Genomic DNA, 12,486 nt, shown 5'->3' with positions numbered 1-12,486 from the left:
CAGGGCTGGGGTGGGCAAGGGTCCGCAGGGTGCTGGCACCCACTGTGGGCATGCCTGAGCACCCGTGTGTTGCTGCAGGGCGAGCCGGCGTTGCTGGAGGGCGTGCTGCTGGGAGAACCTGTGAGTTGGCCCCATTAACCTTGTCCTTCCTATTAACACCATCCTCTCCATTAACCTTATCCCTCCTACTACCACTCCTGCCTTTTGGGGGGTGAGCCAGCTCTGAGGCCTCCCCCTCCCCTAACACTGCTCTCCCCCTGGCAGGGCTCCAAGGGTGACCGAGGCTTGCCGGGCCCCAAGGGCGAGAAGGTGAGTGCCGCCCCGAGGGGTGGCAGGGAGGGGGCCGTGGGGGGCCTTGGGGTCCCTGGCTGCCTGGCCACAGTGCAGGGATCCAGCTGCAGCTGCTTCCCCAGTACATCATCACACACCCCTGCTTTTTACTTGTTTCTCCCTGACAGGGAGAGCCAGGAAGATTCGGGGAGCCAGGGGATCCTGGGGAAGACGTGAGTAGGAGGCACATGGGTGGCTGGGGCATGGATGCCATCAGAGGTGGGGGGCAACCTGTGCCCTTGTCACCTACTGCCCAGACCTTCCTAGTGGCTTGGTGTCTTTACAGGGAGCCAAGGGGTCCACCGGAGCCAAAGGGGAGAAGGTATGTGTCCCCTGCTGCCAGGGGCCACTCCAGGTGTCGCGGTGCCACTGGCACGCCTGCGCCTGCCAGTAAGGGGCACTGTGCCATGCGCTGTCTGCCACCATGCAGGGATCACCAGGTGTCGGTGTGCAGGGGCCGCCAGGACAGGATGGGCCTCTGGGCTTGAAGGTAACCCCTGTCCCCGTGTCACCCTGGCTCTCACCACATCCCCAATGCCTGGGTGCTGTTCTGGCTTGGCTGGCCAAGGGAGAAGCACGCTCCTGAGGGTCTGTGTTCGTGAGCCCTATCCTTTTCTTCCCTGCTCCAGGGTGACATCGGCTTGCCAGGACTACCAGGACCCCCAGGTGTGGCAGGCATCGCTGGGACGCCGGGACAGCCAGGCCTGAGAGGGGACAATGGGCAGCCTGGCCCACCAGGCCCCCCAGGAGAGAGGGTAAAGGCTACAGCCAGCACCTCTCCTCACTGGTCCCAGTGACCGTGGACCCCTGGGCAGCGTCAGTGGGGTACCTGCAAACCCCATTGCCTCCCAGCCACAGTCTCTGCCCTCTCACTGGTGTTTTTCTACTAGGGTTTGATCGGCTTTCCTGGGAGAGATGGCACACCCGGACCACCAGGACCCATGGGGCCCCCAGGGCCAGCCGTGAGTATGGAGCTCCAGTGCTACAGCATTCCTGGGGGTGCAGGCTCTGCCTTGGCTCCCCCCCATCTTGGGCAGGATGATGGGGACCCATCCTGCACCTTCCGAGCTCCTGGGGCTGGGGGTTGCTGGGGGCTCCAGTGCAGGGGCAAGATCCGCTGTGGCTCCCACCCAGGCATGCTTCACAGCGCACCTGGGATCGCCTTCCTCCCATAGCTTGCTGACCGCTCTCCTTTCTTTTAGGGCATACAAGGGGCATCTGGGCTGAAGGGTGACAAGGTAGGATGGGGGGCAGCCCTAAAGCATGAGGTGGGGATCTGCTCCTCTCATGGGGTGTCGCTGCTGCAGCCACCCTCCAGGGGATACTGAGCCCACTCTGGATGGTGGCACATGGGAGCCTGCTTTTTGCCAGGCATCTGGGGAGGTGGCAGGGACTGTGGGGTGTCCTCTGGCATGGTGGGGGACATGACATGGCTGGGAGGAATGGTGGGCAGCAAGGACAGGAATGAGCTCTTGCCTTCCCCCTGGCAGGGTGCTCCAGGGGCTGGGCTGCCAGGAGCCAGAGGTGAGCGTGGAGACCCAGGGCCACGGGTAAGTAATGTCATGGGCCCTCTGTGTCCCCACCACAGTCCACCATGTCTCCACCTCTGGGGATGGGAAATCCCATGGTGCCATCCCTGAGGGGATGGTGAGCCAGCGCCATGTCTGTCTCTGGGGTAGGGTGATGCTAGGGGTGCCCTTATCCCAGACCCCCTTCTCACAACCCTTTCTTCTTGCAGGGTGAAGATGGGCGACCAGGGCCAGAAGGGGATCGCGGGCCAGCGGTAAATACCCTACTCCCCAGCTGTACCCCTGTCCAGGTCCCTCCCTGACGATCCCTATCCTCTCCCCTCTCCCCTCTCTCCCGCAGGGCTTGCCTGGGAACCGGGGAGAGCGTGGGGACAAGGTAAGGGACTCTGGGGGCTGGGTAGCCAGGCAGGGCGAACACCCAGGGTTTGTGGTCACCAGGGAGCTGCTGCCCGCTTCCCACCGTGCATCCTTGCACCATGTCACCATCTTGTCTTCCTCACAGGGAGACGTTGGGGCCCCAGGGCTCAAAGGAGACAAGGTGAGTCCCCAAGGTGAGGGGCAGTGGGTGGGAGGGCAGCAGTGCTAGTCTGCCCACTCACCCCTGTCTCTCTTGTTTGGGTGTCCAGGGTGATACTGTTGTGGTGGAGGGGCCTGCTGGAGTGCGGGGCAGCAAGGGGGAGCCGGTAAGAGCTGTCCCCATGTCCCCATCCTTGCTGTCCCCATCCTCGCTGTCCCCTTTTGCTTTGTCCCTCTTGTCCTGATGAGCAGGGGCCCTCCTGTGCATCCCTCTTCCAAAGGCCCTACCTGCCCTCCTCCTGGCACATGGCAGCTCCAGCCCTACGGGTTTGATCCTTCACCCCCTCTCCTGAATGGCACAGGATAGCCCCCCCACGCCTCTGCCTGCCAGAAGAGCTGGGGGGTTTCTTGCTTCCAGGAGACCCTGCCTTGCAGAGCACACTGTCCCCTCTCCTTCAGCCGCTCTACAGACCCCCGTGTCCCTGCCCCAGGTGGGGTCTGTCCTCCCCACCCTGCCATGTGTCTGAGTGTCTCCCCATCCCCTGATCCCTGTGTTTCTTTCTTTGCAGGGAGAGCGTGGCCTGAAGGGCACAGAAGGGGACAAGGGGGACAAGGGGGAGCAAGGCATGCCTGGAGAGAAGGTACAGGGCTGGAGGCGCTTGTGTGTGGCTGGGGGCTGCTGGGTTGGGCACCATGGGCAATGGATAGAGGGACCAAGGCATGATGGCATCCCTGTGCCCCATATGCTGGTGCTTGTGGGCATCCTGGCATGGTGCTTGGCACCCCAGCCAGGGGATCTGCCAGAGCCAGCCTCAGAGGTCACCATGGCTTTGCTGTGGCTGTGTAGTGGCCAGAGCTCTCCCTCCTGCCCTGTGTCAATCTGGGTTTCTGCTTGCAGGGGGCGAGGGGCGAGCAAGGCGAGAAGGGCTCCACAGGCTTCCCTGGGGCACGTGGCCCTGGTGGGCAGAAGGTAAGGAGCTGAGCATCTTCCACTGCTGGGGGTGCTGGAGGCACTGTCCCCCTCACCTGCCCTGACTGATGCTTCTGCCTTCCCCAGGGAGAGGTTGGAGCGTTGGGAGAGCCTGGCGAGCCGGTGAGGAGCCACATCTTAGTGCTGCTGCCACCCCACTGCGGGGCAGGAGTGGACCCCCATCATTCTGTATGCTCTTTTGCAGGGCCAGCCTGGCCGTGATGGGATCCCTGGAGCCCGGGGAGAGAAGGGAGACATGGGACCCTATGGCATGCGCGGTCCCAAGGTGGGTTAGTCCCTCTGCCTGCTGGTGTTCTCCTGGCCGGGACCCGTGCCAGCTCAGTGTGGCTCTGACTCCCTTCCTCATCCTTGCAGGGTGACCGGGGCATGAAAGGTGCCTGTGGCATTGATGGGGACAAGGGTGAGAAGGTGAGTGGGTGCCCATGGGGTGCCACAGAGGCCTGGATGTTGCCCTTTGGATCACCTCTGCCAGCTGGGGGGAGCAGGGAGATGGCTGAGGCCAGACCTCAGCCCTGCAGCAGGGGCACGGGGTTCCCTCCTCTGCCTGCAGCTCTGGGGTGTGCACTGAGGGGCACAGGACTGACTGCCCTGCCTCTCTCCTGCCTGCTGTAGGGAGAGCCAGGGATCCCAGGGCGCTCAGGGCTGCCAGGGAGGAAAGGCGAGCCGGTAAGCACTCTGCTGACACCAAGGTGGAACAGGAATGCGCAGCTGGTGGCTGACAGACATCTGCTTTGTCCCCCAGGGAGAGCTGGGTCTGTCGGGGCCACCGGGCACCCCTGGGAAGGAGGGGCTCATGGGACCCAAGGTAGGTCAGGGTGGTGCTGGGAAAAGCTGTGCTGGCACTTCAACTCCCTGTCTGCCTGACCCCGCTGCCCGTTCCTTCCTCTTCACAGGGTGACCGGGGATTCGATGGGCAGCAGGGAGCCAAAGGAGACCAGGGGGAGAAAGGAGACCGGGTGAGTGGGCTGGAAGGGACAGTATGCCTTGCACCACATTGCATTTACCAGGAGCTGGCCTTGATCAGAAGCTTATCATAGCCTGATGCTCCCAGAAGAGCCATCTGGAGCTGCTCTAAATTATGTCACTAAACTATACATGACAATAAATCCCCATTCTTTACAAGAAGGCTCTGGTGCCAGTGCTTTGGGGATGCTCACCTGCAGGGTTGGAAGATGCCCACGGCACCTGATCTGGGGCTGGGGGGTTCCGACACCCCTGGCCTCACCCTCTGCTGTCCCGCAGGGTGCCCCGGGCATTATCGGTGGCCCCGGTCCCCGGGGTAGTGACGGTGCTCCTGGCCCCCCCGGACCTCCAGGAAACGTTGGCGCACGAGGTCCCGAGGGCATACAGGGCCAGAAGGTGAGTCCCCACCACTGGTGGTCAGTCCCACTCTGGGTGGCGTGAGTAGTGGAGGACCCCGTCCCTGGAGTGGGCAAGGGATTGGTGGCATCAGGAGCCCTCTCCCAGCTCTGTCAGGGAAAGCAGCACATTCATGGTGCTGGAGGGAGCAGAGAGGCTCCAGAGCCGCTAGCCAGATCACGAGCATTTGTCCTTTGCAGGGGGAGAGAGGCCCCCCTGGACAGTCAGTACAGGGGGCCCGCGGCGTGCCTGGTATCCCTGGTGAGAGAGGAGAGCAGGTGGGTGAGCGGGTCCCTGGCCCTGCCTGGGTGAGCCCCAGCCAGGGCCAGCCTCCCACCTTGCTTCTGCTTGTCCCTAGGGCAGTCCCGGCATCCAGGGGCTCCGTGGGGAGAAGGGAGAGCCAGGCATGACGGTAAGGAGCCAGAAGGGAACTGGTATAGGCTCGCAGTGCTCAGGTCACTGGGGTGGGAAGGGGTGCCAGATCTGTCCTGCTGCCACTGATGGAGAGGCTTCCCCCACCACCGAGCTCTGCTGGGGCCTGGAGAAAGGGTTTTTCCTCCTCTCTAACTGCACCATCCTCCATTGCGATGTGGGTCCTTTGCTCCTCCATGTGCCCGGCAGGAGGAGGAGATCCGTGCCTTCGTCAGGCAGGAGATGAACCAGCACTGTGGTGAGCATCCCCCACCACTGCCCTGGGGTCAGGGGTCTGGCCCCCACTGCCCCTGACCCCATGCCCCATCTCTCCCATAGCCTGCGGTGGCCACTTTCCACAGCACCTGGATTCACGTGAGCACTCAGGTTGTGACTCTCCCTTCCTAGCCCCCTGCCCTATGTGTGTGGCACCGAAGGGGTCCCGGCACCCAGGTGTGCTGCCAGTTTTGGGTGCTCTGGAGGCAGCTGGGACCCTCCAGGACCCCCTCAGTTGGGCCCAGCATCAGTACAGGACTGTGCACAGGGAGAAGTGATGATGCAGGGCAGAAGTGATGGTGCAGCAGGGATTCCTGGGGCAGCCAGTTCGGGATAGTGCCAATGGGGTCTGGGCACTGCCAGGGTGTGCCCGATTGAGAAGGGACCATGGTGACTGCGCCCCATCCATGCTTGGGTGCTAGAGCTGGGGCAGGTGGGCTTGCAGGGGCCAGGACTGCTGGATAGGAGGGTGGGTTGCAGGAGTGGGTTGGAGGAATGGGGGGGCAAGGGGTGGGCTGGGATGAGGTGGGGTGCTTTCTTTCCAAGGAGGCTGGGGGACTCAGGCCAGGAGCAGCCTCCACACTGCCCAGGGAGGAGGAAGAAGCATCCGCCAGGAGAGGGAGCACGGCCAAAGAGGTGATGGAGAGCTCAGAGGACCTACAAGATCTGGCCCCAAGGGCATATGTGCCTCCCCGTGCCCATAGTCATCCCAATCCTACTGGGCTCCCAGCAGGCGCTGTCTCACTGGGCAGCAGCTTCTCCTGCCTGTCCTTCTGCCGGAAATTCCTGGCAGCCCTGGTCTGCGGTGCAGAGAAGAGGTGTCCTCAGGCACCCCATTCCGGGCTGTGTACCCTGGCATGTTGCAGCAGTGCTGGGGCAGCGCTGGGCTTCTCTGCACGTGCAAGGGGTGGTTTCCCCCTGGGAGCCAGGGGGGAAGTGCCCTGGATGCCTCCACCTCCATCCTGATGCCTGCACGGTGTCCTTCCCCCTTGCAGGGCGATTCCCCACCCAGCCATTCCCAGCTGGCAGCACTCACCCAGTCCCTGTGCTCAAGTTGTCACACGCTGAGGAAGAGGAGAGTGAGTGTCATCCCTGTGCTTTTAGTTCCCATCCCCCTTTTTACCCTGCTCCATGTGTGTGACCAGTCATGTCCCTGCCTTCTGCTCATAGGCACTGAGGGATAATCTGTCAGTGGCAATGCTGCCAGTCCTAGGGGGCTTTAATTAAAGAGCAGGGAAAATAGAGGGCAGCAAGGAGTGTGTGTGCATGCGTGTATGTGTGTGCAGGCATGCACAGGTGTGTGCTGTGCGCATGCAGGCGTGTGCAGCGCCAGGGCTATGGCTGGGGGAGCAGGATGAAGCAGGAGGTGAAGGCTCATGCCCAGCGCTGTCTCCCAGGGCAGGATACACAGATCATGCTTGACACCGATGACCTTGAGTATGAGAGCCTGTATGGGGAGGAGGAGGACTACGACGAGGTCCCAGAGATGGACAGCTTGGAGCAGCCCGTGATGAGCGGTGAGCTTCCCTGCACCTGCCTGGCACCAAGGGTGAAGCCACTGGGGATGACCATGGGACTGCCCAGGCTTTGCTGGGGTGATGCCTCCACATCCTGCCTTGCAGCAGATCCCCATGCCCTCTGGCTGGGGGAATTTGGAATTTGCAGCCCTCTTGCTGGCACCCAGGCAGGGTGTGCGTTTCCCATCGCAGCACTGTGCCGCACACACTGTTCAGACCTTGTGCTCCACCCCTCTCAACGAAGCTGTCACCCAGCAGTGAAAGGTAGTTTGCTGGGCTGGTGGGACCTAAAGTCCCCAGGAGAGCAGGGAAGCCCTGGTAGCAGCAGCAGCATGCAGAGGGTCCTTCCAGTACACTTCCAAGGATGCTTTGGCCATCGTGTCCCTATGCCACCTTCCTCCCAGCTCTATCTCCAGCCTTTGCTGGGAGCTGCCCCTGGGAGAGGGCTTGCCCAGAGCAGCGTCTCCTGCCCTCACTCCCAGCACTTGGGCAGGGCATGATGATGTCCCCTCTAGCCAAACCCTGCTGCACTCATCCAGGAACCATTCCCTGCCTTCCCCTCCTGGGGTTTTTTTTCCTCTGCCAAGTGGGTCCAGCTGCCTCCACTGCTGTTGGGCTGCCAGCTCCTGCCTGCCCTCACTATTGCTGTTTGCCGCCTGCAGCCAAGCCCTGCAGCCTGTTGCTGGATGAGGGTGACTGCCAGCGCTACACGCTGCGGTGGTACTATAACCAAAGAGTCACCGAGTGCCGGCCCTTCATCTACAGCGGCTGCCGAGGCAACCGCAACCGCTTCAACAGCAAGGAGGAGTGCGAGCTGCACTGCGGGCAGCACCCAGGGGCAGGTAGGCATGGCATGGGCCTGGCCACTGGCACCAGCGTGTCTAACAGCATCCCTACCAGGTGCTGTGGGCTGGGCTGATGCTGGGCCAGGGAATGATGCTGGTCCCCACCTCGGCTTTGACACCTTCTCACTTCTCTCTGCAGATGCCCGCAGCATTGCCAGTGACAAGGTGGGAGAGCATCTGAAGGCATAGGCGTGGGCAATGGCTTGGCAGGCAGGGCTGCCTGGTGGTGGGGCCCAGCTGCCGCCCCAGCCAGGGCTGGGCTGCCCATGGTGGCAGGGGCGGCATGTCCACCAGCCTCTAGCAGGAACTTGGTGCTATTTCTAACGTGTCTTATTGCTGCTCACAGGTTTTTCCTTTCATATTACTTCTACTACCTGTTAAGGTGAAATTTGTATCAAATGGGAAACCATCCCCCCTGCAAGGCTCTTAACCCCCTTTCCCACCCACAAGTTTTCTGGGCTGTTGCCAGTTTTATTTTTAACTTATTTGCTGCTGATGGCATGGTGCTTGGCCCCATGTCCCCTCCCCCAGGAGCAGAGCTGGGACTTGGCGTGGTTGGGCTCCCCTCATCTAACACTTTAATCTCCTTCCCTGCCCCTCCCATGAGTCTCCCAAATCCCCCCTCAACTCCCTGCTCTCTGCCAGGGGAGGCTGCCTGCATCCCTGGGCTAGGTGGTGCCTTCCTGCATGGCATCCCTCAACACCCACCCTGCAACCAGCTCCATCTCAATAAATTTCACCTCAGCCTCAAACAGGACTCAGTTCCACTTCTGCAGCTGCAATGGTTTGGCAAAGACCTGTGGGGGGCTGCAGGCTCACACGCCTGCCAACAGCATGTCTGTCTTTAATCCAGGGGGTGCTTGTCTCCACTCCCCGGCCTGCTGGGGAAACCCTGAGGATGGTGCTATGTTAGAGGAGGTTCCTGCTCACCTCGCTTGCTCTCAAAGGTTTCATGAAAGCAATGTGGGCTCCCGGGGTTTGCAGGGGGCTGTGGGCTGGTGGGCGGGCTTTGTAGCGCCCGTATGTACCGCTGCTCTCTGGGTATATCTGTATACAGCGAATGTATATGTGTACCAATGTGGGGGGGGGGGTGTGTGTGCTGTGCTATTAAAAGCTGCACTCACAGGGAGATGCCATGCTTCTTGGTGCGCCACTGGAGATGCCCGTGGGGTTTGGGGCCGGTTCTTGAGCCACATGTGTCCTCTGCCCACCGCAGCTGGGATGCCCTTCCCAGCTGCTTCTTGCTGGCAGCACTGGCTGGGGGTCTTCACCCCGCCAGGGAGCCCAGTGCCCCATCAACATGCCTGGCACGTGCCTGGCTGACGCAAGCCAGGCTGTGACCCCCTGGCCAGGCCATGACATGTCAGCACGTGAGGCTGTGGTGCTGCATGATGCGCTGGGTGAATCACCACCAGCAGCTAATTTTGGCTGCTCTGACAAGCCGGGGGGCAAGTTCCTGGCTGTCCCCAGGAGGAGGAACAGAGCCAGCATTATTTTCTCTCCCTGACCCTGCCAGGGAGGCTGTGAGGCAGCTGGTACAGGATGGGGTCACCCTGTGACTGCAGGGGTGGGTGAGACCCCCAGCAGTCTAAGCCCCAGTCCCCAGTGCCCTGGCTCCTCGCCCTGGCTAGCCCTCTGGGCTGAGCACCCACCAACTCATCTAATGCAGATGCCTGCCCAGCCTGAGAGCCCCTGGGTGCTTCCACAGCCACTAAGTGGGGAACTCTGGGGCAAAACCCTTCTGCATGGGGCTCGCCCCACAGCAACGCCTATAGGCTACTCCCCACTGCAGGCAGCTGAGGGAGAGGCTGAGCCAGGCTGGACTGGTGCAGGTGGGATGGAAACCAGTGCCATCCCATTCGGACTGGGTGAAGGTAAGCTGCAAAACAGTGGTGTCCCAGTTGGACTGGTGCAGCTGGCTGCAAACCAGTGGCTCAAGCAGTGATCTGGGGTTGGCACAGCAGGGAGGTGACGTGTCTCCAGCAATGTCTCCCAGCTGGCCAGGGCCAGGGAATCCATCAGGACAGCAGTGCCAAACTGGCACCAGGAGATGATCGGGAGCCTTGTGCGGCACAATGCCAGGGAGGCTGGCACTCACTGTCAGTGCCACGGATGCCGGCCAGCAGTGATATGCATGTGCGTTTTTCCCTTCCTGAAGTGATTAACCAAGGCTGACAGGAGCAGGAAGGCTCAATTAGATGGATAAAAACCATCTTGAGAGTCAGATATGAAATAATTATGCCTGAGCTGCCCTGGGTTCCCGGAATCCCCTCCACACAGCGGATGGAGCTGAGGGGGCAAACACCCGCCCACAGCCTGGGATGATTTCATCTGCTATTAGGCAAAATGTATTAATAACATTGTGTGTGTCCCCCCACCGTGTGTCACTGTCACCCCCTCCATGGAGTGGAGGTGGAGCTGGGGGCAGGATAAGAGCCAGGGCTCAGTGGGGCGCAGGACAAACCCCCAGCTTGCAATCCCTGCACTCCAGGAGCATTGCCTGAACATCAGGGGAACAAGGACCTGCTGGAAATGGTGAGGCTGCGCTCTTCGGTGATGCTTTCTTAGGGGGAGTTAGCTGGGAAATGGGTTGCAGGGGGTTGGATGCTTTTCATTACTCTCTTCCCAGCTTGTTAAACTACCTCTGGCTGCCCGGTCTGGTGCTTTCCAAAAGGTTTCACCCCAGACATGGGTTGCAGGAAGCTGGATGCCTTTTACTGCCCTCCTTCCAGCTGGACAAATCCCGCTGGGCAATTGATTTAGAGGAGAGGTGGCTGTACAGCAGGATTTGTGTGGTGGTGCCCCTGTACTCCCACCCCACAGCACCCTGCATCCCCTGGGGCCCTCCCTGGCACCAGGGCAGGGGCCAGACTGGAGGAAAATGCTGAGACTTGGCACAGGTCAGTGCATGTGGCTGGACTTGTGCCCTTGTCACCCTACTGCCACTGACCTGCTGTGTATTTTAGACCAAGTGGCTTGTGACCCTCCCAGTAGGGTGGCTTTTGTCCCAGAGAGCTCAGCAGCCCCATGGGGTCTGGCAGCATCTGCCAGGGAAGACGTGGGAGGAGGAAAGCCCCACAGCCCGCCTGATCCTGAAACCCTGGGCATGTCACACTTCCCCAGTCAAAGGGCAGGTCTGGGCTCGGGAGTGGCCACAGTCCCCACGCTGCCACCCTCCAGCTGGGAATGTCTCTTCCCCTGGGTGGCAAAGGGATGGAGGGTGTGAAGTGGAGGGGACAGCCAGCATCTGGCCAGGGCCTGTGGGAAAGGACGGGGACACCCGACTGATCTGCCTCCCCTGTCACCTTCAGCCTCCCCAAAACTCCCCCTCCATGTAAAAAGGTTAAAATCAGGGTGGAAAACTGAAGGCTCCCCAAAAGGGAGGTGATCCCCCATGTGCTGGGCACGGACAGCTGGCACTGGGAACGGGGGGGGTCTGTGTGTGGCACCCTGGTGGGGATGAGCCCTGCCTGTGGGCCGTGGCAACATGCTGGGGGGGTTGATGCTTAGCACCAGCTGTGTGCTCCTCACAGGCGCTCTCGGCCATGCTGTGCTGCAGGATGCTGCTCACCTTCCTGGTGGTCCTTGGGATGCCGGTGAGAGCGTGGGAGGGGCCGAACCGTGAGCAGGTCCTGTCAGACCCCCAAGCCGGGGATGGAGGCAAGCAGACAAGGCAGGAAACTACCAATGCTGAGATGCAGCCAGGTCTCCCCAAAATGTGGAGGAGCAACCATGGGTCTGGGGAAGGGTCTCATCCGGACAAACCCAGTCCATCGCTGATAGGAGGGTCAGCAAGAAAAGCATTGCCCTGGCCAGTGCTCCCAGCCACCAAGAGACCTGCTCTGGAGAAAAAGGCACGAAAGGTGTCCCTGTCACTTGATGTCCCCACCCACGTACTGAAAATCCTACTTGACCTGGCCAGAGAGAAGGACCTGCAGGCTAAGGCGGCTGCCAACACCGAGCTGATGGCCCGCCTTGGGCGCAGAAAATGAACCTCCCTGGCCAGGGCTGGAGAGGGCAGTGGCGCTGATGGGGGCATTGGCAGAGGGGAGTGCGGAGTGGCATCAGTGTGACCACGGGGGATCACGGACATGGCACCTCATCCCTGCAGTCCTGATGCCCATGGCACAAGCAGCAGACACAGAAAGATTTGGTTTAATAACTGTCACCTCAGCACCACCAGAGGAGCTACAGCTGGGTTTGCCTTTGCCAGGGCCAGCCCTGGAGCATGGACAGGTCCCAGCCCTGGGCATCACAGGGATTTCTGTGCACTGCTTTTCTCTTCACTCACCCACCACGGGGATGTCTCCAAAGGGGCTGCATCCAGCCAGGCAACTTTTCCTATGTGCTACCTCTCTCTGGGTGGCTGTGGCACACAAAAATCATCCCCAAAGCTTGGCTGAACCTGGAAGCCAGTGGTGGCAAGTGTGCACAATAACAATAAAAGGTAGCATTGAACACAACTTGTCGTGGTTTATACTGGTTTTGCACCCCTATCCACACTCATTTTGTGTTCCCTCTCCCCGGATCTGCAGTGGGGGCATGTCCCAGGCTGGGCACTGAAGTTCATTAAGCCCCAAACAAGGACTGTCACCCCTTGCACCAGCAGCAGCGCCAGACCCCAGCCCAGGGTGGCTGCAGCGGCTCTGGGCCAACAGGGACGTTGCGTTGCATTGCTGGAGCCACCGTCTTCGGCGAGGCTGGGAGATAAG

At 61.0% G+C, this 12,486-nt stretch overlaps 1 protein-coding gene across 1 annotated transcript in view; it reads left to right on the top strand.

The window, feature by feature from the left end:
• Positions 1-8,873, top strand: part of COL7A1 (collagen type VII alpha 1 chain) — a 30,663-nt gene extending 21,790 nt beyond the window's left edge. The window contains exons 90-120 of the mRNA XM_064455660.1: positions 79-120; positions 265-309; positions 459-503; positions 617-652; positions 761-820; positions 960-1,085; positions 1,221-1,292; positions 1,533-1,568; positions 1,821-1,880; positions 2,069-2,113; positions 2,200-2,235; positions 2,362-2,397; positions 2,486-2,542; positions 2,945-3,016; positions 3,274-3,345; positions 3,433-3,468; positions 3,551-3,631; positions 3,721-3,774; positions 3,979-4,032; positions 4,109-4,171; positions 4,260-4,322; positions 4,609-4,725; positions 4,926-5,003; positions 5,084-5,137; positions 5,347-5,395; positions 5,476-5,523; positions 5,959-6,048; positions 6,408-6,491; positions 6,810-6,929; positions 7,592-7,771; positions 7,914-8,873. Of these exons, the coding sequence (XP_064311730.1) occupies positions 79-120; positions 265-309; positions 459-503; positions 617-652; positions 761-820; positions 960-1,085; positions 1,221-1,292; positions 1,533-1,568; positions 1,821-1,880; positions 2,069-2,113; positions 2,200-2,235; positions 2,362-2,397; positions 2,486-2,542; positions 2,945-3,016; positions 3,274-3,345; positions 3,433-3,468; positions 3,551-3,631; positions 3,721-3,774; positions 3,979-4,032; positions 4,109-4,171; positions 4,260-4,322; positions 4,609-4,725; positions 4,926-5,003; positions 5,084-5,137; positions 5,347-5,395; positions 5,476-5,523; positions 5,959-6,048; positions 6,408-6,491; positions 6,810-6,929; positions 7,592-7,771; positions 7,914-7,963 (2,061 nt within the window). The 3' untranslated portion in view covers positions 7,964-8,873. The remainder of the gene's footprint in view (positions 1-78; positions 121-264; positions 310-458; positions 504-616; positions 653-760; positions 821-959; positions 1,086-1,220; positions 1,293-1,532; positions 1,569-1,820; positions 1,881-2,068; positions 2,114-2,199; positions 2,236-2,361; positions 2,398-2,485; positions 2,543-2,944; positions 3,017-3,273; positions 3,346-3,432; positions 3,469-3,550; positions 3,632-3,720; positions 3,775-3,978; positions 4,033-4,108; positions 4,172-4,259; positions 4,323-4,608; positions 4,726-4,925; positions 5,004-5,083; positions 5,138-5,346; positions 5,396-5,475; positions 5,524-5,958; positions 6,049-6,407; positions 6,492-6,809; positions 6,930-7,591; positions 7,772-7,913) is intronic.
• The last annotated feature ends 3,613 nt before the right edge of the window (positions 8,874-12,486 follow it).

Source organism: Phalacrocorax carbo, chromosome 6 (genome assembly GCF_963921805.1).
Source record: "Phalacrocorax carbo chromosome 6, bPhaCar2.1, whole genome shotgun sequence".
Classification (NCBI taxonomy): Eukaryota; Metazoa; Chordata; class Aves; order Suliformes; family Phalacrocoracidae; genus Phalacrocorax; species Phalacrocorax carbo.
The sequence above is the reverse complement of the archived record's forward strand: the minus strand, read 5'-3'. Positions and strand labels throughout refer to the sequence as shown.